Genomic DNA, 27726 nt, shown 5'->3' on the forward strand with positions numbered 1-27726 from the left:
AATGAATAAGCAGTTTCTTTTACCCCCGTGTCATACATTGTGTTCCTATTTATCCACTAGAATCACCTCTCCACCCCTGCCCCACCCCTGCCCCAAGTGTTGTGTGATATCTCAGTGTGTTTTCCGCCATTTTCTTTTTGGTGGGAGGAATGGAGGGAGGATGTGGGAGGTTGGGCTACACCTGGCTGTGTTCGGGCCTTACTCCTGGCTCTGCACTCACAGATCATTTCTTTTTTTTTTTTTCCCCACTCATTTTATTTTATTTTACAGCCTTTAGTTACCCTCTCCCTGCCCAAGCTGTAGTCTCTCCAGCCCTTACTATCTTTACAGCAATGTCACTAGCTGAAGCATTCATTGTTTTATCTATCCATTTGTTGTTTCTTCTTCCTCAAAGTAACTTTGCATTAAATTTCAGAGATTGACCACCGGAAAAACGTGTGTATTAGAATTCATTGGATTCACCACTAAAAGCCCAGTTCCTTTCCTGTACAATTGTCCCATTACTCCTCATTTGTCCACCTTCTTTGTCCTTCCCATCTGGTCCCCATTAATAGTATTTCAGTGTTGTTCATTCATTTTATCTATGTATCTATTTTATCCTTTCTTCATATGTCACATATGCATGAAATCATGTGTGATTTATAAAATCTGACTTATTTCATGAAATCCACTTAGCCCACTGATGTCGTTAATGCAGGACTTCATCCTCTTCCCCTTAATAATAGCTGAGTAATATTCCATTGTTGATACATACCATATTATCCATGCCCTTTCATCGGTTGATGTTCTAATAATAATCCTTACTAGCTGAGTACATCATCTCTTCTCTCCATACTCAGTTCCCTATGGAATTCCCATCAGTGCGAGGAAGGTGATTCTAGAATACCATAAGCTGATGATGGCCAGTCTCAGACGTTCGATCAGTATGAGGTACAGATAATGTTGGACAGAAAAATGAAATGCCGCTGCAGTACTCTTAGCTTATTGGATTGTTGTGAATTAGAAATTGGGAGGAATAGGAAAATACGGAACACATGGGGGAAAGCTGAGACCAGTCTAAAATAAGAGAAGTGGCAATTGTGCCATTCATAGTTCTGACCCGATATGGAAGTCTGTGTGACCCTCATTATTATTTGATATGTGAGTCTGTTGGAATCATACAGTTTCACCCTGTGACAGATAAATATGGATCATTATACTGCATATTTTTCTGGTAGTTTTATTTTGGAGTTTCTGTTAAATATAACATTGAATAAACCACACACTTGTTGAAAAATAATTCATATTCAATTTATAACAGAATTTTGAATGTGTTCATCTCATTTGGAGTAACTGCAGGGGAAATCACCTGGGCCAACAGGAGTTAGATATCATTTACTAGGGATTTAGCGGCAAAAAGAAACTCATTTAAAATTCTGTGGTGACAGTTGTTGAGTGAATTTCCTGTGATAGCCTTCACAGCAGGAATTGATATATTGTAACTTCAGCTCCCTTGATTTTCTACCCCCCAACAGATCCAAACTGCAGGGATTGTGCTTTCACAAAAGTTTGAGTAGCTTAGTTTATGTGGACAGGGTATTTTATTTTGATGTCCAAAGTAGGTAAAATTGTGGTGGCAAAGTGGATATATGGGGGGTATACACAAATCTTTTTTCCTCTCTGGAAATTGTTTTTCCATTTGTGCCATGATTACAACTGGCTTTATATGAAAAGGTTACATTAGAACTTGGTATACTTTTATGGAATGATGTAGGAGAGATTATTGTTCATTTTGAAATATGAGTTAACTTACTTTTTAATGATCCAAATGAATATGTTTCCTTGATGCAGAGGTCATTTTGTTGATTACTTGGGATGGTTTCTAAATCAGCCAGTTTTGAAGTATATAGCCTGCCCTATAGACTGGGAAATACTTGACAAAGAAACAGAATGTGCTTTACTTGTTTTTGATATATGAACCTCAGAATCTGTGTTTTCGTGAAGAAGGGAAGACAGGCACTCTTTGAGAATAGGAAGAAATTCATTACTATCTGGTTGAAGGTCTTGTCATTTACCTATGAACCCAACCCACCAAGTATGGCTTCTTGTAAGAGAAAGAATGGACAGTTATATTTAGGCGTAAAGATTGACTAAGAAATACCAAATACTCCACAGCAGAAATATATCACAGCCATGGCTTTATTTTTCTGACAGGAAGGATGGAGATTATCTCCAAATTATTCAAAATTCAAAATTGCTTCCCAATAGTAAGCTCTGGCTAATGCTTAATATGTGTGTGGGGGGAGTGGGTGGAGGGGAAGTATGTTTATAGTAGACTTGAAGCACTTATGTTAGTGGGTTCAGTTGTGACCTGATTTCTGCAATAAATGGCAGAGACTAGATCTGAACTTGCCAAATAGAAATGATGGTGGATTAGTCAACTATTCTGTATGATACCTAGTCCTCTGAAGAATTATTTGATTGTTTCCCTTCATTATGTCCTTTTCATTCTCTGACAGTGCTATCCAGTAGAAACATAATGATACAGTTGTGAACCACATACACTAGCTTAAGTGAAACTGTCACTGTCACTGTCATCACGTTGCTCATCGATTTGCTCGAGCGGGCACCAGTGACGTCTCCATTGTGAGACTCATTGTTACTGTTTTTGGCATATCAAATATGCCACAGGTAGCTTGCCAGGCTCTGTCATGCAGGTGAGATATTCTCGGTAGCTTGCCGGGCTCTCTGAGAGGGGCGGAGGAGTGGAACCTAGGTCGGCCATGTCCAAGGCAATTGTCCTACCTGCTGCGTTAGTGCTCCAGCCCAAGTGGAACTAATTTTAAAATATATATTTTAGTTTTTTGAGTTATTTTGCTATGCAGTTATATTAGTACTGATGTAGGCTTAGTGTCAGCATACTGTACCTGCCATAATTCTGCCAGTATCTCGCCACTCCACTGCTGAAAATGTCTTAACTCATATCCAGATTATTATCTCAACATGTAATTGATATGAATTTAAATATGAATATCTGGTATGGATCATAAGAAAATGCTTACACTGTTGCTTCTTAGTAAGTCTTTGAAAGCCAGTGCATACTTTATGCTTATTGAACATCTTAATTCAAGCTAAGGTAGATCTCATCTTTCTCATTTGGTCAGCGATTTTCATATTGAACACTGACATTTCATAAAAGTTATTTCCCACTGAGTTCTAGTGTTTAAGGTTAAATTTTTTAAATGAAACTTTGTGGACTTCTATAGAGTGTACATATATCAGGGAAATAGAGGGGATAAAGTGTTTACCTTGCTTGTAGCTGATTCTTTTTGATGATTTCTGATTCCCTGCAAAGCTGAGTAGTTCCCAGAACACCTTTGGGTGTGGCCAAACCTAAAATAAGTGTCAATATAGGCAGTTTTCAAATGATCAATCATTCAAGAATGCTTATTTTGGTGTTAATAGTAATATTCTACTTAGTAACTATGTGAAAGTATAAAGAAGGTAGGAAAGAAATAAGAAATATCTATATATATATATATATATCCCCCCCTCCCTAATATTTAAAGGTAGAAAATGCTGATTTAAGAATAGAGAAAACCAACACCTACACACCATTTGGTTGTAATAAATTTAGGTATAGATGTCAAGGGTGACAACAATGACTACAGCTTGAATGAAAAATACGATGATGAACAGTATTTGGGAATTGTGATCCCTGTTTACCAAACATTCAGTTCCAATGTTTGGAAGACATTAAGAGGTTTTGTGCTTTGATACTGCAGGGTTCTCAGTCTCTGCCAGGATTAGCCCCCAAGCACTACTAGGTGGGTCATACCCACTTCTATCCCAGCCCCCGAAAAGGTTTGCAGAGTTACTAAACGATGAGTTGGTTTTGAGGTCTGTGCTCTTCATCACTCTACTCTGCTTACTCCGTTATTCTGCTCTGCTTTTATAATTGCCTTTGGCAAATTTGGACTTGTAAAAATTATGGCGTTGGAAGGGAATTGCAGTTAATTCCTCAGCTGCTGCAACTATTCTCCACTTCTTATTTACTCCTTTAAATCAGTAGTCAGAGAAAGAGAAAATGACCAGAGAAGTAATCACCCTTGAAAAACTGACTTTTGCCCTCTCATTTTGTCATAAATGCCGATGGCATTTATGTCACAGTAGTGGAGCTTGTGAATGCCACTCTTGGAGCCAAGGTGTGGTGATCAATCTTCTGCAAGCAATCAATGCCACAGCATGAAAAGATTATATATTTTTCTTAACCAGCTAATCTTGCCATAAGACCCACAAATCCACTTTCAAATAATTTCTTCTTTTTGTTTTCAGCTCTCACTTTCAACACTGAAAAACAATTCCCTGTTGAGTACCAAAGTGCTCGTATTGATATTTTTGGTGTATTGAACAGGACTTAAATTTCTCAGGTTTTTTTTTTTTTTTTGACAAAGACCGCGAGTTGGTCGACTTTTCACTTAAGAATCATAGATTTGTGCTACAGAATTAAATTTTTATATATTGACTATATTTTATTCGTAAATCAGATGTTTGTGTGGTAGTGAATATATTAGGAAAACTTACATTCATTCCATGTGGCTGTGATTAATTTTGCCTTTCTGTCAATTTCTCTCAACTCTCACCCTCAATTAGGTTGATTTAGTTGAATCAATCCAATTTTAAATTTGGATCCATAAATGCGTAGTGATATCTATTTCAAAATTCTTCCTTTCTCTTTTCAGCTTTTAATTTATTAAATAGTTTAACTTATTTTTTCCTATGGTTTTTAGTTATTTTTGAAAACTAGCTGTGCTTACATCTTCTTGGTTAAAGAGCAAGGTATATGGAGAGGAAAAGTTCCTCAGATGTGACTGAATTAAGTTGCCTCTTAGTTTATTGAACAAATGCTACAGTAAGTAGGTAGTTTTGCATATTTTTTGTGCCATTAGTTCTTTTATAGTACATTAGATAAAGCAGGACCATAACTCAAAAGAAAACAAATGAAAAGCATAAACACTGAAGAAGTGGGTGAGAAAAGAACTTAACATGCCTAATTGTAACATTTTGTTTTCTTAGAAGTAATACTGTATACATTTAAAAAGTTTTATTTTTATTTTTTTTATTTTATTGAATCACTGTAAGATACAGTTACAAGCTTTCATGTTTGAGTTACAATCACACAATGATCAAACACTCATCCCTCCACCAGTGCACATTCCCCATCACCAATCTCCTCAGTATACCCACCCTTTCCCACCCTCCCCATGCCTCCATGGCAGAGAATTTCCCCCATACTCTCTCTCCTTTTGTGCATTATGGTTTGCAGTACAGATACAGAGAGGTCATCATGTTTGATTCTTTTATCTGCTTTCAGCATACATCTCCTATCCCGACCGATCCCTCCAACCTTCATTTTTTTAGTGATCCCTTCTCTCTTCCAGCTGCTTTCCCTTCTGCTCATGAGGCAGGCTTCCAACTATGGAGCAATCTTCCTGGCCCTTGTGTCTGCTGTCCTTGGGTGTCAGTCAGTCTCATGTTATGTTATTTTATACTCCACAAATGAGTGCAGTCCTTCTATGTCTGTCCCTTTCTTTCTGACTCATTTCACTTAGCATGATACTCTCCATGTCTGTCCACTTATAAGCAAATTTCATGACTTCATCTCTCCTAATAGCTGCATAGTATTCCATTGTGTAGATGTACCAAAGTTTCTTTAACCAGTCATCTGTTCTTGGGCACTCAGGTTGTTTCCAAATTTTGGCTATTGTGAAAAGTGCTGCAATGAACATATAGGTGCAGATGTCATTTCTACTATGCTTTAAAAAAGGTTTTTCACCTTGACAAAGCCTCGGGTTTTCATTATTGGCGATTTAGCATTATATTATTTTAAAGGAGCTGAGGTTTAAAGTTTGCTTTAGATTGTAAAATGTTTTTTGTTTTTGGAAACTTATCTGTTACATTTATTTTGTTCCCCACCCCATTTTATTTTAATTAAAACACTGTGAATTACAGAGTACTTCATAGATTGGTTTTTGACCTACAATACTACCAGTCCTTCTGCAGTGTCAGCTTCCCTCCACCCGTGTTCCCAGATTCCCTCTCCTACAACCTTCCACCCCACTCCAAATCCCAGCCCCAGCCTGTCATCTTGACAGACACTTTTTAAATTTGGTTATTAAAGTTTGGGTCTTACAATTTTGGTTTTGTTGACTCTGTGATTTAAATATTTTACTCTATCATTCCTTAGCACCACCAGTGTACCTGGGTCCTCTTGGCCCCTACCCTCATTGCTTCTCATCTGTCTCTTCTCCTTTCCCTCTTCCTTCTATTTCCTTTCTTCTCCTTCCTATACTCTGGGGCCAGTGGTGATCTAGTGCCCTGTCTTCTCCAGCCCCCTTAAACATTGCATTTCTTCATCCAATTACTCTAAATACCATATATTAATGATGTCATTCTGTGTTTATCCTCAATTTCTTCTGCTGCTCCCAACCCCTTGTCTCTACTTTTTATGGTTTTTCCCACTTAATTTAATGTCTTCATCTATAAGCTGTGGTGTAGAAATTTCCTTGGCTTTGTCTTTCTGCCTGTCCATCTGATATGTGCCTAATCCTCAGATTCTGAGAAAAGTAGACTTTTAAAAATCATTCCCCAAAGCCACCTTCTTATCACATGTATATTTAAAAACTCCTTCAACAATGCACTAAATTCAAATGATGTACTTTTATGGACTTGGTCAAAATATGGAAGTTCTAATGCATATAAAGTCATTAAACTACAATTGATAAAAATATGAAACCAGCCAGGCCTTTGATTTTTTATGTCATCCTCACATACTGTTTTTAAGCCTTCAAACTTGAATTATTTTCTGACTCCATTTTTACTGTTTAAATCTGTTAAATCTTACTGTCCCATTTTTCTAAATCCCCAGTAGTGGTGGTAAGTAAATTTTCTTCTTCTGATTTTCATTTTCCCTTCATCTGAGCTTTCTGTGTTAATCTTCCATGTTATGTTTTCCTCTGACTCAAATGACTTAGCTATTTGACCTTTTGTGTACACACACACACACACACACACACACACACACACACACACACATTCTGTGTTGTCAGTCATTTGCTCAGCAACCTAACATTCTGGAATCTTGTTTGTTTCTGAAGTAAATAACTCTTTCTAAAACAATTCAGTGGCATTCTGAAGCATCTTTAATGCCATGCATTGCTTTCACCTTTCTTTTGGAAGAAACTTGTTCTGTGGGGCTCAGGGAACATTGTTTTCAACATTGTGGTGCTACTCAGCACATTGCACTTCCAGAATATCTCTGGATCTTTCACTTCACTGTGACTTTTTTTGGTCACAAAGGTGTTTACTAAGTATATGCTGAGAGACTAGAGAGATAGTGTGGAGGTAAAGTGCTTGCTTTGCACGCAGTCAACCCTGATTTGATCCCTAGCACTGCATAGCATCCCCTGAGAACTACCAGGGCTGATTCTTAAGCACAGAACCAAGGGTAAGCCCTGAGAACTGTGAGGTGTGGCCCAGATCTCCCATTCTCAGAAAAAAAAAGTATATTTCAGTGAATGAGGGACTATTAGGAACTCCTGACAGCCTATATGTATGTATGCAGTGTATACTCATACATATGAACAATTATGTATATATTAATTTAAGTCTGGGACTGGAGCGATAACACAGGGGCGTTTGCCTTTCACAGGGCCGACCCATGTTCGATTCCTACGCCCCTCTCAGAGAGCCTGGCAAGCTACTGAGAGTATCGCGCCCCCACAGCAGAGTCTGGCAAGCTACCCGTGGTGTATTCAATATGCCAAAAACAGTAACAGTAAGTCTCACAATGAGAGACGTTACTGGTGCCCGCTTGAACAAATTGATGAGCAATGGGGTGACAGTGACAATGATTAATTTAAAGTGTACTGTATCTAGAAGATAAGAATAACTACTGAAATGTGAAAGAAGTCTTTTATATAGAGTTGTACAGTTTAATGACATTTATAGAAGTAAAGTTTGTGAAAAGTATAAGTTCATGTAAAGTATGAGTATCAGTATTATAAATCCCAGTACTTCAATAAAAAAGGTTTTAAAAAAAGTTCATCCTGGGTTTTATGCCTTGTACTGGCATTTTTCTGGGACAGTATAGTAATTGTTACAGTTTAGCAAAAGTACACTGTATACTTTTATAACCCAATATCTTCAGATAGTATTTTAATGTAATTGAATATTCACTGAACCACATCTTTATTGTTTTCACTGCTTTTCTAGCTTTTTTGGTATGTTGCAAAAACTGTATTTCTACCCTACTGCTTTTTGCCTGATACTGTAGCAAATAGAAGATAAATTATGCATAGAGGGTACAAGTTCATTGTGCATTTCTTAATCCCTTACCACTCATGCTTATGGATGAAGATATTGATGCATAATTTGACTTGCCTTTTTCCTTTTTTTCATTTTGCAAATTAGTGGCTAAACTGGAAATTAAACTTCTTTTTTTCAAGGTTGTATGATTAATCAGGTGTTCTTTATATTTGGCAAAATAGTGATTAATGACATACTTTAAATTTTGTATCCATTAAAATTATTTTTTGCTTGCAATATTGAAAAAGCATTTGTTCTCAAATTTGTAATGAAATGTTAGAAGCAGGAAGGCCCTATGCTTTTTGAATTCCCCTTGTTAAAAACTGCTTAGGACAAGGATGTGGTTCAGTGTTAGAGCTCATGCTCTACACACGTGACACCCTAGGTTTAATCCCTGGCTGAGCAAAATGAGAAAAAGAAAAAGCACCTCTCCAACCTCTCTCAAGTTCCCCTCCCCCCAAAAAATCTCTTGCATAACAGCAAATATCTTTCAGTATAAAGCTGTAACTATTTTAAATGAACAGAAAAATAGCATTTTCTGTTGGATTTACATGTGTGTTTGTATCTTGAACCAGCTAGATGTTGTGTTAGCTCTTAAGGAGTTAATGACTGAGATAGAGAGATCAGGTGGGGTGCATGCTTTGTATGTAAAGGGGCCCAGGTTTTATTCCTAACATTGCATGATCCCTGGAGCACCTTCAGGGGCAAACCTTGAGCATCAAGCTGAGAGTAGCCTCTGAGTACTGTTAGGAGAGACCCCAAAACCAAAAAAAAAAATTATTTTTAGTATTTATTTTCTCCAAAACAAAGAAGAAATGTTCATTCATAAAATTAATTTTTAAAATTAAGAATGAAAAATTTATTTTGACAGTTCATTAGTGTAGCAAGTGCATTCACTTGGAAACGGTGATATGAAGCAGCACTAAGTTTTCACTGTAGTAGAATGGTACCTTACTTTTCCAGGGTACCTGCAGTTAATCTCATTTAGTAATATCCCTTGACATTTCTGACTAAAAGGCAGAGGTACAATTTCACGAGCTTACATGAATTGTTCAGAAGAAAAAAGAAGTTTTTTAATGGGAGCACTATTTCTTCTTCATCTGTGATTATCCTTCCCATCTCGTTTCTCCATCTAGGGTCATGACTTTACTTAGGTGCTTACCTTGCCTGGACTATTTCCGCATTCTTTCAACTGATTTTCATTTCCTGACTCTCCCCAAAGTCATTCTTTGCACTTCTTTCTTTCTCAAGTGTAAACCTGATCATGTCAATTCTTGCCAAAAATCTTTTCACAGTTCTGTATTGCTTGCAGGGAATGATTGCTTTGTTTCTGAGGATCTACCTTGTGTTATATCAGAAAACTCCCACATCTCATCTTCATCTATCATAAGTAGTTTAAATACAAGTAGCACTTTTTTTTTATTGTGTTTAGTGCCAGTTTTTCTAATCAAGATAGAGGAAGGTCCTTTTGATCAAGAATGAAAAGCGGAGGAGTCTCCTTCATAATTCTGATGCTTAGCATTTTAATTTCTATTGTTTTTTCCCTCATGGGTTCCATACCTGTCCTCATTAGACTGGTTACCATGTTCCTATTAATATATGCCAGTGAAAGATGTCCTTCAACATATCTGTCATAATGTTGTGGAATAATAAGCATGTTTTATTTACTGCTGCTAAGATGAAAGTTTGTCCTCTGTACATCTCTTCTTTGTACTCAGTATAAGGCATCATATGGTCTGAGAAAACCTTCCATATGGCATAGGGAAATAGCTTACTGATTCTAAGCACTTGTCTAGCAATCCTGAGACCATGAATTTGATCCTGGTGCCACTCTCACACACAGCAGCAACTCTGATGTCTCACATGTGCAAATAACCACAAACTGGCTAATCCCTACTTAGCATAGCCAGGAAAGGTGTGTACAGCACACAGATATGCAACCCTTGGGTATCACAGTAGCACCAAAGGAAAGGGGAAGGGGGCTGGGGATATAGATATACACACGCACATCTATACATACACCCATGTATGCATACACACACATATACTCACACATAACTATGGTATAGTATTTGTTTGACTTTGTTTACTAAATAACTATAATCATGTTTGATTATAGAAAACTTTTGTATTTGTTAATCTATCTGATTTGGCCAATCCTATTTGCTCTTTATAACCAATTTGTAGACCAAAAAGCTGAAACTTATGGGAGTAGTTCAGTATCTGCTATGTGGTCATGGTAATGGTTATGGGGTCTCTATAGGAATGGTGTACTTCTATTTTTCTTCTGTACACACTGGTCAAGACTGAATTGCTCTATGTACTAGAATACGCTTTGCTGATTATGATCAGCACTTTGAATTTACTATTATTATTTCATTTGATTTACCTAGCATTTCTATCAATTAGGCAGGTCTTATGAGTGCTGTTTTATAAATGAGAAGAGTGCAAATCAGGGTGATTAAGTGACATGCTCTAGTTTTTTATGGTAGTGATTTTAAGAAACATAAGTGAGCAAAACTCTTCAGATAGTCTGCCGCATTTTCTGTTTTTCCACTGCCTCTTTGTTCCACTATAAGATAGATTGAAAAGATAGGTGATATTTACTTGGGGGTGGGGGCCGGGTGAGAATGGCAGACTTTACTGGAGCAATTCTCTAGCTGTCCTCAATAGTAAAATGTAAAATATTAATTAAATAGCAACTTTCCTTTCATCATCCTTTCATCATCACATAAAGTATACAAACCCTATGTGATGATGAAAGGAATGGATAGACTCTGGTGACATGTTGTCAGAAGTTTATTTCTCTAGAGAGAAGTCTTCTCGTAGGAAAGAAGGTATATTTTAGGGTATGAAATTATGTATCGCTCCCTAACATTTCGCTCATCCTGTTTCCAGAGAAATTTTCTAGCCATTCTTAGTCCCTGGAGTGAGATCTGTAGGGAGGAAAGTGTACAATTTGTATGGGGGATGGGAGTGGGAGATTTGGGACCTGCCCAGCAGTGCTCAAGACTCAGGCCTGGATCATTCCTGGAATATACACTTTGGATGGTGCAGTCAGCAGCTAGAAAACTATCAAAGGTATATGTAAGATAACATTGGTTTGTCTTTTCTGCCTGGCCACAGGGAGCTGAGTTTTATTGGGTTACTCCCGTGACAGTGCTCCCAAGGCACTCCCATTCCTCTGTGTTCATCTGTAAACTCTTTGTGCTCTGCTTCCCCAACTGGTCAATCACTTTTATCTCCTAATCAGACTGTTAACTTGTAAATATTGCTTTTCTCTTCTCCTTATGTCCTTTGCATAGTTAATTCAGAGCAATGTCCTTTTTGTATAGACACAGGAAGACAGTTAATGCTATGCTTTTCTAATGTGGAAAGTTAATTGACTCCAAATAATATTCACTCCTGGGTATCTGTTTTCTTGACTGAAACCTCAGTTGTCCTTACTTCCTAGCACCCCAAAAGCAGGGTCCTGACGAGGTACTGGACGGGCCCAGGGCAAGCTGTGAGCTACCCTGGCATCAAAATGGGCCAGGCCAAAGTGCCATAATACTTTTTTTTTCTTTTTTTAATATTTATTTATTTATTTATTTACTTATTTTTTTTTCCTTAAAGAAATAGTTTATTGAACCACCGTGAAAACAAGAAAAAAAATACAAAGCTTTCAGGTTTAAGTCACAGTCAAATACTGATTAAACCACCATCCCTTCACCAGTGCACCCGTTCCACCACCAAGAACCCCAATACACCCCCCTCCCACCCCACCCCCCATCTAAGTAGCTAATGATATTCCCATTATTCTCTATATATATTGAGTACATTTCATATTTCCATACAGAACTCACTATTATTGATTGGAAATTTTCCCCAACAATCAGGCCTGCTGAATAGGCATCCTCTAATAATTTCTCTTCATTGGTAAGAGTGAAGACTTTGAGTCCGCGTGGCCGCGATAGCGGCTGCGCGGTTTTGGGTTTCTAATATTTTAGCTCAGTTCACAGTCAAAATGCATGGCTCAAGCATCCGCTCTGGTGCCAAAATGGGTTAGGAGACCTCAGGATCACAGTCAATAGGCGCGGAAGGTCTGCTTCTCGTGCCACGGCTCTCGGTTCATCTCTGGGCGGAAGGCGTGCCGGGAACGCCCCCCCTCCCAGGACCACCTACAGGCTACGTCACTAAAGAAAGTCCTACCTCCTGGTGGAGGGGTCTTAGAGGGTGGCTCTCACCGCGTGGCTGCTGCCGATGCCGCCATTTTCGCTCGGAAAAATGGGGTGGAGAGGGGAAAAAATCCCTCCCCGGGCCGCACGAGGTTGTAGCTCAGTTCACAGTCAAAATGCATGAGTGCCATAATACTTAACTACAACTTAAGAGCATGGTCATGGACAAATTTTGTCATGATCCCAAAAGTAACAACTGAATTAGGACCCTGCTAGGCTTAGGGAAGATTAATCTGGCCTGAGCACCGTAATCTGCGATCTATAGCGAGATGTCCCCAGGAGAGCCACCTCACAAGCTTAATGTATCTCTTACTGTGTCCATACAACATGACTAATATTAAGAAGTAGAATTAAGATGAATATTTAAATGGTTATTAGACTATGGAAAGGAGAAAAATAACGTAGGTGGTATTTCTCCCATGAGCTGATCTCCTGGCTGCAGGAAGGCTTTCATATGTTTGTGCTACCAGACCTGGGTGTGGTTGCTACTGCAAAGGTTTGGAGGGTGTGAGAGATTAGAGAGATCAGGACAGCCAGTGAAAGTATGGAGAGACTAGCAATGGGGACAGGAGGAGACAGGAATTGGGAGCTTAGTGAAACTGGAACAGGCACGTGGGGAGAATGGAATAAACGGCAAGTGATCACTAACCAGCCTGGCCCTCGTTTCCTCTTTCATTTGCCCCGGCATTGGCCATTGCAGGTAGGGAGGTGGCCCGAGACCACTGAACGCAGGCGGCGAGAGAGAGCTGTATGCTTCTTATTCGTTGTATGAATACACAGATATACTGTAACTTTGTTTTATAATTACAACCTTTTGTTGAGTTAGTTCAATTGATTGATTATATTCATAACAGCCTTTCTACAGAGCATTTTGTGTGTGTAATTGGTTAGTCTAAGAATCCATGGGGGCGGGAGCAGGAAATGACTGGAAAGGGGACAGTTTTGAGAGTTCCTGCAGCATGAGTATAAAGAATGCATAAAAAGTGATATGCAGTGTGCTGTGGGATACCACTGATAAAAGTGTCTGGAGGACACAGCCATCATCTTGGGTGATTCGATGCCATACAACACAGAACTGTGGACAAGTTCAGAGAAAAGGAGGGGTTCCCCTGAGTGTGGGGATAGGAGACGCGGAGACGGGAAGAGGAGAAAGGCCTGGCGAGTTGATTGCATGCTTAAAATACCAGTGCAAGTTTGGAAGGTGCCAAATGCCAAGGTTTTAGAGGAGTCCACGAGGTTCACTCTCTGGTGCCAGACACTGGAAACTGGCATTACATAGTACTGTGTGTGATGGCTCCCAGACTGCAGATGGGAGCAGTCTCCCTCTGATGCCATAGCAGGGCACTGACCACCCCTGCTCATCAGAGCCTGGTTAAAAGAAGCATCCCCCAACTGTAACAGGCAAATACAAAAATCACCCATTAGCTATCATATCAGCTAGCTGACAGCTGTATTGGGTTCGTGTAGGCACAGTCAGACTGTGATTCTCTCTCAACTGCCAGACACAACAACCTCCAACCCTCCAACTAACAACCCTGTCGATCCCAGGACGGCTAGACCTTGGTGCTACAGTTGCTTGAATTTAATGACAATTGCAAATAACACCTTTGACTGGAATTGGCGATTCAGACTGTCACTTTATGTTCCTGTTATTTCGGGGTAGACAATTTCAGACACCTTAAAAATACTTGGTTACATTACTGCTAAAGTTTATATTGTAAAATGTTTCCTCATTTTAACGACAAAAATAATTACCTTTGAAATGATAAAATGTGTCTTCTATTTCAAACTGTACTACAAAGCAGTAGTAATTAAAACAGTGTGGTATTAGACTAGAAATAAACCCGCAGAGCAATGGAACAGCATAGAATATTTTGTCACAGACTTTCAAATATATAATCACTTAGTCTTTGATAAAGGAGCAAGAAATGTGAAGTGTAACAAGGAAAGTCTCTTCAACAAGTGGTGCTGGGAAAACTAGACAGCTACATGCAAAAAAGTGAACTCTGATCTCTGTTTAACACCAGGCACAAAAGTCAGATCAAAGTGAATTAAAGACATCAATATCATACCTGAATCCATAAGGTACATGGAGGAAAATGTGTGCAGAACCCTCCTTGACATTGAAGCCAAAAGCATCTTTAAGGATGAAACACCACTGACCAAGCAAGTGGAAACGAACCTAAATAAATGGGACTACATTAAACTAAGAAGCTTCTGCACCTCAAAAGAAACAGTGACCAAAATATTGAGAGAGCCCACGGAATGGGAAAGTGTATTTACCCAATACCATATGGTAAAGAGTTAATATCCAGGATATATAAGACACTAATAGAATTGTATAAGAAAGAACCTCAAACCCTATCAAAAAATAGGGAGAAGAAATGAATAGAAGTTTCCTCAAAAAAGAAATACAAATGGCCAAAAGGCACATGAAAAAAATGCTCTACATCACTAATGATCAGGGAGATGCAAATCAAAACAACGAGGTATCATCTCATACCACAGAGGATGGCACACATCTAAAGAATAAGAACAACCAGTTCTGGTGAGGATGTGGGGAGAAAGGGATTCACTTTCATTGTTGATGGGAATGATGACTGGTCCAGCCTTTTTGAAAAAACAATATGAACATTCCTTAAAATGCTATAAATTGAGCTTCCATATGACCCTGCAATACCACTTTTGGAAATATATTCCAAGGGTGAAAATAAGCACAGTAGAAATGACATCTGCACCTTTATGTTCTTTGCAACACTGTTCACAATGGCCAGAATCTGGAAACAACCCGAGTGCCCGAGAACATATGACTGGTTAAAGAAACTCTGGTACATCTACACAATAGAATACTATGCAGCTGTTAGGAGAGATGAAGTCATGAAATTTGCTTATAAGTGGATGGTCGTGGAGAGTAGCGTGCTAAGTGAAATTAGTTAGAAAGAGAGGGACACACATAGAAGGACTGCTACTCATTAATGGAATATAAAATAACATAATATGAGACTGATGCCCAATGACAGCAGACACAAGGGCCGGGAAGATTGCTCCATAGTTGGAAGCCTGCCTCATGAGCTGGGGGAGAAGGCAGCTGGGATAGACAAGGGATCACTAAGTCAGTGATGGTTGGAGGAATCATTCGGGATGGAAGATGTGAGCTGAAAGTAGATAAAGGACCAAATGTGATAGTCTCTCAGTGTCTGTATTGCAAACCATAATGCCCAAAAGTAGAGAGAGGGTATGGGGGAAAATGCCTGTCATATTGGCAGGGAGAGGGTTGGGATTAGGAGTTCTGGGGACATAGGTAGTGGAAGATGTACATTGGTGGAGGGATGGGTGTTTGATTATTGTATGACTGAAACTCGAACACGAAAGCTTTGTAACAGTATCTCGCAGTGATTCAATTGAAAAAAGAAATTGTGGCAACTTACAAAAAGTGTGTCTTCCAAATCATATTTAAATATTATTCTGTTTGTTTATTTTTAGTCATTCCTACACTGGTCAAGATTACAGTATACAGAGAAATGTTGGGAAGATTTCTTTAGATCAGATTGACTCGGTGAGTATGACATTAAAAAAAAACAAACAACAGATCTTTATCAGTGAAGAAACTGACTTTTTTTTCAAGACACTTTTTGTTGGGTGGTGAGATGGGAGACTGTTACAGAAAATATATTGTACATTATATAAGATTTTCATTTTGTTTTGTTAATTTTTGGGACCAGGCCCAGCTCTGCTCTCAGGGATCACCCTTGATGGACTCAGGGTTCCTGGGGAATCAAACCTGGGTCCTACACATGTAAGAGGAATGCGCTCCATCCTTTACTACCTCTCTGACCACGTTATATAGTATTTGGATGAAGGGGTAGTTTGGGCTAGAACCAGTGCTGCTTAGGGGCGTGCTCTGAAGTCATTGGGGAACTGTGTAGTAGTCTAGCCACATGAAGGCAAATAGCTTAATCCCTGTACTATCTCCCTTGCACTGCCCTACACTGGATTTTCTTTCAGTCATAGGGAAAAATCTATGAAAAACTTTTAATGTGGTAAAATAGAATTTATTAGTTGCTTTAAAGGGGATTTATTTAAAAATATTTGGTTAACAGCGCTATAAACTTTCAAGGCTTTCTCTCTGTGTTTATAGGACTCATCACACTAGCACCAAAGTTTCAGTGCTGTCCTGTCGCCAAAAGGACCCTTTACACATTCCTCTGCTCTGTTCTGCTCTTTCCCTTTGGCAATCAGCCGTGTTTTCACCAAGCATAGGAGCTGTTGTCTCTCTTTCTCTCTTTTTCTCTCTCTCGTTCAGACATACACATACATGTGCTTAACCCCCCCCCAACACACACATCAATGAATCAATCTGGTAATTGTCTTTTACTTAATTACTTATTTTATGTAGCATAATCCATACTTACCTCAAGATTCATCCATTTTATTCCAAGGGTACAATTTTACTTAAAACTAGAGTAACATCTCTTTTTGCCTCAAAAAAGTTAAACATTTTTATTTAGGTATGGAATTTGCAATATTGTTGCTCAGAAGTCTATGAATACATCATTCCAACTTCACCAGAGAGCCTGCTTCCCCCAACAAGTGTCCCCAACTCCCCCACCCCATGTAAGCTCAGTATGTGCCCATGTAAGCTCAGTTCTATAGACAACATCTTCAGTTCTGATAGCATTCACTGTTATACTCTCCCTCCCCTCCCTCCCTCCCTCCCTCCCTCCCTCCCTCCCTCCCTTCCTTCCTCCCTCCCTTCCTTCCTTCCTTCCTTCCTTCCTTCCTTCCTTCCTTCCTTCCTTCCTTCCTTCCTTCCTTCCTTCCTTCCTTCCTTCCTTCCTTCCTTCCTTTCTTCCTTCCTTCCTTCCTTCCTTCCTTCCTATACATATAACTGAATAGAGTTAAACTTTTGGAATGCCATAAAATGGGAAATCAATAATGAATTGCTAAAGTTAAAAAAACTTTGAAAAATAATCATTTGTTCAGGTATATAAATTAAAAATATTATGACTAATTCTGTGTTGATACATTTTAAGATGTACTTGAAATAGATAAATCCAACACATGTAAAATGAATGTGAAGAGAGTTAAGAAAAATTTAAGGGGAGAATCTGAATAGACCTATAGAAGTATAAAGGTGTGTTTGATGCTAAGAAAGTATTGGCTTTAATTCATAATTTAATTTCTGCTTTGTCCAAAGAGCAAAGAAGCCTGTCTTTGTTTAGACAATTACCCATTTATAATATTAAACGTATACTGGGATTTTAATGCTTGGAAAAAAATATTAAATACAGTGAGGAGGAAGAGCCCATGGGTGTTTTGAAGCCACAAGGAATAGGACATGTTTCTGTTTACAATAGTATCAGTACTTGCAGTTACAATGCCTGGAATTGACACTAGGGTGCCTTGCCTAATTCGGTCTATTGCCTGCCTTGATTTGAAATTTGTTTTTGAGCATATTTTGTGTTTTTCAAACAGTTATTTGACACTTCTTCCCTGTCATGTGATTTGTTTTTTCCTTTGTATTATGTGAAAGGTTAATTCTATTCCTGATTCTGTCAAGATGTTTTCCATTTACAAGCAAATGTGAACTTGGTTGACTACTGTGTGGAAGGACATAGAAGTATTATTAATTTGTTTATTGAGCCTTCCATTTGTATACCACACAGTGTTCTATGGATACAGAAGTGAATAAAACAGAAAGTGTTCCTAGCTTTCAGGACCTTGAACGCGATATCAGCACATTAGTATGTTCCTTAGTATTTTCTGTTTCTTCTCCAATGCTCACTTTAGACTTTAGAATTAGTGAAATCTGCAAACTCTTTGACCAACCTTTAGAAATAGAGGCTTCAAGTGGACACAGCCTTTCTACCACACGCTGTGTGAGAGTGGGATCTGTTCGCTTTGGTTCTCATTTTCACTTCCAAACCATTTCTCTGTCATTAACGCCTCTTAATCTCATGCCTTTCCAGTGTCTATTTTTTTTTTTATTATCTTTATCATTACAGAATTCTTGGATCTTAAAATGAGATTTGACTGATAAATCTTTGGTCTTTAAGCCTACATCTGGTAAGAAAAAGAGCTATGTTTTGGGGCAGCGATGGATTTGTTGGTTTTACTTGTCAGAATTCCTTCATAAAAATCACTTGAGTCAAGTAGTTTTCTTGCTAAGATGTATGCATTAGTGTTACGGCAATAGCCTGCAGATAAGATGGGAGTAACTCCACAACCATTTGTCCTTAGGTCTTACAGAACTTCATAGTTGGAGAACCAATGGTGATGATTTATCTAAAACAAACATTTTGCAAGAAAAGTGACTTTTGTCTCACTGTTTATGGTTATGTTTTGTGCTTAATAAAAGTGTTTGATGAAGAAAAAAAAAGTAGATGTCTTAGCTGTGATTCCATCTTCTCAGAGAGACTTTGCTATTGTCATGTTAAAGTACTTCCTCCTTTTCTGTTCACACTTGTTCCATTTCTTTTTTTTTTTTTTTTCTCTTAGTGCTTTTGGATTTAGACTATCTTTTTAAATCCTATGTCTTTATTTATTGGCTGTCTCCCTATGCTAGAGAGTTCTTTGAGGACAGGTGTTTTTCCTGTTCTCTGTTGATTGCACAGGTCAGTGTGCAGAGTTGTGTTCAGTAGACATTTGGTGGTTAAATAATAGAAGGTAATACAGTGGGACTAGGTGTTGACAAATGTCTGGCTTTGACTTGATAGCGCAAGGACAGGGAAGAGTGCTTCAGAAAAGTAAGAAGGTACAAAACACGAGAGTCTGATCATGGAATGACCAAGTTGACTGGAACAAGCAGTTCATATTGCTATAGTGTCTTTTTTTGTGGGGTTTTGTTTGTTTGTTTGTTTTTGTTTTTTAACTCTTCTCTCAGTGCTTCCCTGGCATTTGATCTATGCCTTTATTGAAAAGTCATTGGATGACTCAACATTTCTCAACTACTGGGGGCACAAGCGAAAATCTTGTAAAAGGGAATTACAGCACTAGGGGTCCAACTGGTCAGATGGGGGAGCATGATAAAGAGACATGGTGGAGATGGGGTTATAGTCATTAGAATGTTGAGAAGAACTGGTATCACTTATATTGGTCTAATTTATATAGTTATGGTTAACAGTGACTACTTCATTTTTCCCTCCTTCTACCAAATTAAAGGGGGAATTTGTGGTTCATTAATCTACTTATTTTCCCAAATAGCCAATAAATATTTGTTCTGTTATATATAATTGAAAAATAGCTAATTACATATGTTGAAGTAGGAACTAGGCAAGTTCCTACTAAGGTTATTGATTATTGTTGATGTTTTTGTTTGAGGGGAGAAGTAAAAGTGATTATGAAAGCGTGAGTGAAAGGGATGAGGAAGGAAACATTTAGAAGTAATTGTAAAAGGATAAGGCAAAGCTAGATGGTCACTAAGGGGAACAGCAAGGTCAAGCAAAATCAAGACCTACTCTTCCAGGCAGTTTGAACTTGTGGATAGATGGGGCTGGGGATGTATGTCTGTGAGCATTTTGTAAGTTCTCAGAGGAGGCTAATGTAGAAGAGAAAGTGCAATCAAAATTATAAGTGAAAAAATTGAATTAAAATTGGGCAGTGACATATATCTATATATTTATGCATACACACATGTATACATACATACCTAAAAAAGTGTTCATTTGTAGTCACAGTAAGATATTTTCTTGTGGTTGTTGTTTTCATCACGGTTAGTCTGAATTTCCACATCTCCTGAATTTGCAGCAAATGCCGTGGGGCATATCTCCCAAACAAATAAAAACTCTCTTTTCTTGTAGCTTTCTACCAAATCTTTCCCACCTTGCATGCGCCAGTTACACAAAGCCTTGAGGGACAACCACCATCTTCGTCACGGCGGCCGAATGCAGTATGGCCTCTTCCTGAAGGGCATCGGCTTAACACTGGAACAAGCACTGCAGTTCTGGAAGCAAGAATTTACCAGAGGAAAGATGGATGCAGACAAGGTAATTTTGAAAAGCCAGAACAGTAGTTGAAATCTTTATTTGGACTGAGTACTAACATGTCTGGTTTTTTTTTTGAATATGCCCCAGAAACGTAGCTGAAAATTCTAAGCACAGTTGCTTAGTATGCGATTCTGTTTGGGTGAAAAGCAATATGTATTATTCTAATACATGCTCAGCGGTAGATTGGGCAGGATTGCAACAGCAAGTGTAAAGAGTGAAGAATCAATGTGAAGGGTTTACTGAAGAGTTTTCTTTTATGTAGATAATATGCCAGTAATCAGAAAACTGAAATGACTTTGAATCATACTTTTGTAGGAATTTATATGTAATCCATGCTTGCATACTCAGGCACGTACCTCTGATGTCATTTTTAGGTTTGAAACTTGACAGTAAGGGAAAACAATCTATTATGTTTTCTGTTGTTACACAGATTCCTTCATGGAGTATTTTTTAGATCGGTGTTAGTCACTGTAAACCTGAGACCTACTTTTAAATCTATCCATAGTATTTAGCTTCCTTACTTCTGTTTAATGATACAAACTCACAACTTTTTATTTTGAACATATAAAATTTTCTTGTTCCTTGTATGCCAAGGCATTTTGCTATGACGTAAATTTTTATTGTATATTTTATGGTTCGCGTCTTCCTAGGAGAGATAGATTATAAAACAAAGACTACCAATTAAATTTTATAATGATGTTTCATTATATCTTATATTAGTTTGTTTAGGGTTGCCTTGACAAAATGCCAAAGACCAGATATCTCAAACAACAGAAATTTATTTTCTCATTTCTGGAGGATGGAAGTCCAAGATCAGGCTGTTAGCAGATTAGGCTATTTTTTAACTTCTCTCCTTGGCTTCCAGATCCACCTTTGCCCCATGTTCTTGTCTTTTCCTCTGGGTTTTCACTTTCCTTTTCCTTAGAAAAATCATAGTCATAATGGATTATTATCTCAGTCTCTCCTTTGTTTAACTGTAATTGCCTCTTTAAATTCTACATTTCCAAATACTTTGGGAGTTAGGACATCATCCTATGAATTTTAGGAAGGAAATTTAGTCTTTTAAATTATCTTATTAAAAGAGATTGCAAATTGTACAGACTTGTTTCAAACACTAGCATCATTAAATCTTAAATTTGTTACTTATTTTGGTTTCTGTGCCCCACCTGGGCCTGCACTCAGAAATTATTCCCAGCAGGATTTAGAGGACCGTATGGGAGATTAGGATTGAACCCTGGTCAGTCACACGCAAGGTAAAAACGCCTTATCTTTGGTATAATCATCCAGCCCCTTAAATTTGTTATTTAATAGGGTTTTCTTTAAATAAAATTCTAGAGTGTTTTAGATTCTATTTTTAAAAATTCTATATGTAGCATTTTAGTATAGGAAATTAAAATTCAACAAAAATTTCAATGTGTAATTTTTTAAAAAATTCAGAAATCATGGTTGTCAACATTTTGATTTTTCTCCATGGATTAGAAAATAAATATTATGTTGATCTCTCATTTTAATAATTAACATTACATTAAAATCACTTCTCCATTTGTTAAGTAATTTTTTTCAACCCCCCACCCCTCCTTGTTAAGTAATTTTTGAAAATGTCAGTGAGGGTGGTTGTTTGACAACACATCTTTTGAAACTGGCAGTGTGGTTGTGTTTGACTCATAAATATTAGTGCATCCAGTATCCTAAGCACATAAATCCTGACTATAAATACTGATCACATCTTTTGCGTATATTTACCAGGGAATAAAACTTGCTGAGCAATTATAGACTGTTTTAAAGTTTTGATGCATGCAATGAAATGATGGGAATGGTTTTTAATTAGACTCCTCTAAAACCAAGTGACATCATTAATATATTGTTCCTTTCAAATGCTTATATACTTATTAGAAGCCTTTCAGTTGATAAAATTGGCACATCATTTTACTTTCAGATGTAAACCATGTTGATTTCTTAGTTGTATAAATTGCAAAATGATCACATTCAGTCCATTTAATATGTCACCTCAGTTATTTTCCTTTCTTTATAACTTTCAAATGTATAATGTGGTATTTTTAACTGTTGTCACTATGCAGTTCATTATATCCTCATTTTTGTTAAAATTTTGGTATATTAAGTATGCCTACTTAATTTATTAGAGTTTATTAGAGTTTTCCAGAGAAAGAGAACCAATGGAATGTGTATGTGTATAAAAAGAGATTTGTTACATGGAGTGCTGTGATTTATGGGGTCTGACAGGTCCCAAGATCTACATGCAGTCAGCATACTAGAGATTCAACAGGACTGAAAATATAGTTCTAAGTCTTAGTACTGGCAGACAGAAGGCCAGAAGGAACCAGTATTTCAGCTTGAGTCAGGAAAGAACACATATCCCAGCTCAAGGCAGCCAGGCAGGAGGAAATTTCCTGCTATCATGGTAAACTGCCGCAGTTTAGCCCTTTTTATTCAGCTTAAACGTTCAGCATTTCCTGCCAACATGGAGAAGGAAACCTGCTAGAAACACCCTCACTGACACACCCAGAATGATTTTTTGCCAAATGTCTGGGCTTCCAGTCAGGTTGACACATCAAATTAATCATCACAGGAATATGCGAACACTGGTGGAGGGAAGTTGACACTGGCAGTGGGATTGATGTTGAAGTAGTATATACCTAAAACTCAACTATCAATAGCTTTGTAAATCACAGTTCTTTAAATAAAAAAAAATGATAAAAAACAAAACAAAAGATAATCAGAGCAAACCTCTCTCTGTGGTTCATATATATATATATATATATATATATATATATCACTGTATCACTGTCATCCCGTTGTTTATTGATTTGCTTGAGGGGGCACCAGTAATGTCTCCATTGTGAGACTTGTTACTGTTTTGGCATATTGAATACGCTATGGATAGCTGGCAGGCTCTGCCATGTGGGCGAGATACTCTCGGTAGCTTGCCAGGCTCTCCGAGAGGGGCAAATGAATCGAACCCAGGTCGGCCGCATGTAAGGCAAACATCCTACTCACTGTGCTATTGCTCCAGCCCTATCTATCTATCTATCTATCTATCTATCTATCTATCTATCTATCTATCTATCTATCTATCTATCTATCTATATGAGTATATATGCCAGTTAAGGTACTTGTTTGACAATACATCTTTTGAAACTGGCAGTTTGGGTGTATTCGACGTGTGTGTGTGTGTGTGTGTGTGTGTGTGTGTGTGTGTGATATTACATGAACCACAGAGAAAGGTTGTGGTTTTGAGTAGTCAAGCAATTGTATAAGCTTTGTTAGTGTCATAAACTAAGAGAGGACAGATGAAGAGAACTTATTTCAAGTGCTTGTTGTTAAGTTCATTGAACTGCCTTCTGCAAATGTGTTTGGGATGACCTGTGTAGTAGTGTCATCCTTGTTATTTTCAACCTATGGGTCTGCACATTTTTTCTTATAGGACTTTTTATTTTGCAGTGTAGAAGTAATTGTATTCAGAAATTATTGTAAATGAAAATCAATAAATAATTTTTTACCTTTCGAGATAACATACAGCAGTTCTATATTTTCATTAGTTCATTATTGACTATAGCAAATATATTCCTTTGGCCAAAAGTTTCCAAGTAGACTAAGGATTTACTGTGATTACCATGTTCTGCAGTACTTGCAGTCTCTTTGTAAGTAAATGCCCACATTTTTCTCAATTATCTTCTCACATTTTTTGGGCCATGAAACACAGTACAGAATCTTAGCTTATTAGACTGCTTTAAGTTTAATAATTCAGTATACTTGCTAGTGGTAGATACAATTAACAATTATAAGAGATGTAGAAAATTGTTGACTTAAAATACTGTTGATATAAAATGACCAAGGCATGTGTCACAGGATTTGGCTGTTAAACTTAGGAATGTTTTGGAACATCTTTTCTGTTGAATAACTCATTTACCGTCAAGTAGGGAAAATGTGGTATGGTACAGTCAGTTTTAGCTGGACTTCTCCTTTAGTATTGTTTTCTAGATTACTACATCCCTAAATTTCTTTCTCTGGTTCTCAAGTTCTCATTGTAACTTATGGAGATACTTTGCTTTATGCCTGTGAGTAAAAATTATGGGTACTTAGTTACTATCTTTGCAGTAACAGAGAAGGGATTAGTACTTCTAGTACTTATGAACTATTTTCTTGCCACTGCTACATTCATGAGTTCATTACACTGCCTAGTGGGGGATATTTTTTTTCTGAAACTCTTTCCTAAAACTTAAGTGCTTTCTTTGAATTAAATACCTCATCAATCTCTTTCTAACGTTTCTCTTTCTCCTATTTTGCTTGTATTTTTCTAGCATTTTAAGCATTTTAAAAATGTTTCTATGTTTTAATTTTGTTACCTTATTCATTTTGGGGATCACATCTGGTGATATTAGAAATTACTCTTGGCTCTATGTGCAGGAGACCATACGGGGTGTGTTGTTCAAACCTGGGTAGGCCACGTATGTGCCAGACAAGTGCTCTACGGTACAATCTCTCCTGTACAGTTCCTCCAGCCCTGAAGATATTTCTAAAATTATACTTGATGTTGGAGAGACATTTGTTCTCTTTTGTAAAATAATCTAAAGCTGTGTTAGTTTTTATAATTATCATTCATTTATAGGTATTAACATGTCCCTGGAAACTTAATAAGGTTAAACAATTTTTGCATTACAGTTTGTAAATTCTTGTTTGCTCTTAAATCTGTTTTGACAAGTAACAGTATTATCATAGAAGCAATTTAAGATTCTGAAGCTCACTTTTTATTAGAAATTGACAATACAAAGTCCCTCTACGAGTGTAAAAAGTAGTCATCTGCCTGTAAGATGATTTTTTTGATATTTGTTTCCATATTTAATTAACAAATTAGTAGGAGTTCACTAGGCTCTTAGTCTTAGGTAGTTTTGCAGGAGAGACAACTGCCAGCCAGGACAAAGTTGATTGATAATTGTGCTTTACTTTCTCATTTTATAAAATTTTGAATAGAAAACTTTAGAATAAATATGGAATGGCAAAAAAAAATTGTACAGCAGTTAGGGCATTTGCCTTGCACGCAGCAAACCTGGGGTCAGTCCCTGGCACCCTGGATGGCCCCCAGACCCACCAGGAATGACTCCTGAGTGCAGAACCAGGAGTAAGACCTGAACACTGCCAAGTACAACCCACCTCCTGCACCCACTCGACCCCTCAGAAGTATGAAACAAAAAGTATGAACAAAATTCCCATTCACATTTCCACTTGATTCATATTAATTGGTCTAAGTATGTTCATCTGGACCAATTGATAAATTAAAAAATCTTGCTTCAGATTTCAATATATGCCTGGTAATAAGGTAAGGTGAGTGATTAGAGTTGACTAGCAATCAATTACAAAAGACAAGTTTACAAAAGTGAAGTACTCTTTTTTGTTTTTTTACACTGCTTTTTATTTTTTTATTAAATTTTTAATTTTTTAATGAATCACCATGAAGTACAGTACAAAATTACAAACTTTCGTGCTTACGTTTCAGTCATACAATGATCGAGTACCCATCTCTCCACCAGTGCCCATTCTTCACCATCAATGTTCCCAATATCCCTCCTTCTCATCCCCCCCACTTCTGTGGCAGGCACATTCCCTTTACAAAAGTAAAATACTCTTGAGGTTAATTTGAAGTAAGGAAGTTATTAGACTGGATCATGTAGAGAATGTTCCTTGAAAATCAGTTTTGGTCTATGATTTAAAGAAGTGATCACTGTCACTGTCATTCCATTGCTCATTGATTTGTTCGAGCGGGCACCAGTAATGTCTCTTATTGTGAGGCTTATTGTTACTGTTTTTGGCATATCGAATACGCCACAGGTAGCTTGCCAGACTCTGCCATGCGGGCGGGATACTCTCGGTAGCTTGCTGGACTCTCCGAGAGGGGTGGAGGAATTGAACACGGGTCGGCTGCATGAAAGGCAAACGCCCTACCGCAATGATGGCTTAACACAAGGGTGAGAACTGATACACTTAATGATAAAAAAGGTGGGAGCCTTTGCTCACAGTTATTTGTTGTTTATCTTTCATTCCTTCATAATTCTTTAATTTTTGCTTTCATTTTCAGCCTTCCTATTTTTGTCAGTAATTTTCTGGGATATTATAATTCATTTTAAAATCTCTGTTTTCAGACTTTCCTTTGGATTTTGGTAATTTGTATGTACTTAATATATTTATATTCCCTTTTTATTTGGATGTTGACTATATTTGAAGATTTCAGTATTAAAACCTCAGCCGTTTTCAAGAGACCATTCTGTTATTGTGAATGATTTTACGGCAAAGTTATTGCGTTAGAGTATTTCTTATTCCCCAAGTATTAGTATTTCAATGTTGCGATTTTGTCCTTATATTTTATCTTTACATTTAATTGTATTAAGTGAATATTTATGACATATTAAACATTTTAAAATAGTTTTTTGGATGGTGAGAGATAACCACTTGCCTTTCATGTGGCTGCTACCCTATATGGGTCCTCCAAGCCCATCTGGGGTGATCCCTGGTACAGATCCAGGAGTAAGTGGATGTGACCCCCCAAACAAAAACAAACAACTAAAAATAAAGTCTTTGCAGTTTCCCTTGTCAGAGGAGGTTGTAGATAATAGGTTGTCAAAAGGATATTCATGGATGATTTTACAAGAGATAATCAAAGGTTTGAATGCTTTATTCCTAAAATAATTTTTTAGATTCCAAAATAAATGCACTTACACTTTATGGGAATTCGATACATTGAATTAACTATAGTAAGGCTTTATAGAAGTTTTTTCTTAGTTGTAATTATAATTTAGGGGCTGTTCAACATGAGGATAAAAAGACACTCTGTGTACAAAATAAAATGAATCAAACCTCTATTTAAAGCATGGTTTAAAAACATGTTACTGAAATAGTCTTTCACCTGGGATTTGGATATTAAATCACTTCAGTCACTTGCTTTTGTTAAGAGTTAAATTGTTAATAAATTCAAAGCAATGTGTCCTCTTAATCAGATTGTTTATAGTGTTATTGTTTTGAATTGCTTTGCCCTCGCTCTGTTGGATGTTAAATGTAACATATATCATATGCATTTCATACAGCTCAAATTTCTGTTCCTGATGATAGCATGCTTAAGGTTGACTACATGTTGTTATAATTGAGTCAAGGAACATTTAACAATGTTT

The 27726-nt window shown here is 37.4% G+C and overlaps 1 protein-coding gene across 3 annotated transcripts in view; it reads left to right on the top strand.

The window, feature by feature from the left end:
* PRIM2 (DNA primase subunit 2) overlaps positions 1 to 27726 on the top strand; it is a 320487-nt gene that overhangs the window by 173866 nt on the left and 118895 nt on the right. For all 3 annotated transcript variants that reach the window (XM_055136087.1, XM_004605876.2, XM_055136086.1), the window contains exons 9-10: positions 16047 to 16119; positions 20363 to 20548. In XM_055136087.1, coding sequence (XP_054992062.1) covers positions 16047 to 16119; positions 20363 to 20548 — 259 coding nt within the window. The remainder of the gene's footprint in view (positions 1 to 16046; positions 16120 to 20362; positions 20549 to 27726) is intronic.

Source organism: Sorex araneus, chromosome 4, assembly GCF_027595985.1.
Source record: "Sorex araneus isolate mSorAra2 chromosome 4, mSorAra2.pri, whole genome shotgun sequence".
In the NCBI taxonomy this organism is placed as follows: domain Eukaryota; kingdom Metazoa; phylum Chordata; class Mammalia; order Eulipotyphla; family Soricidae; genus Sorex; species Sorex araneus.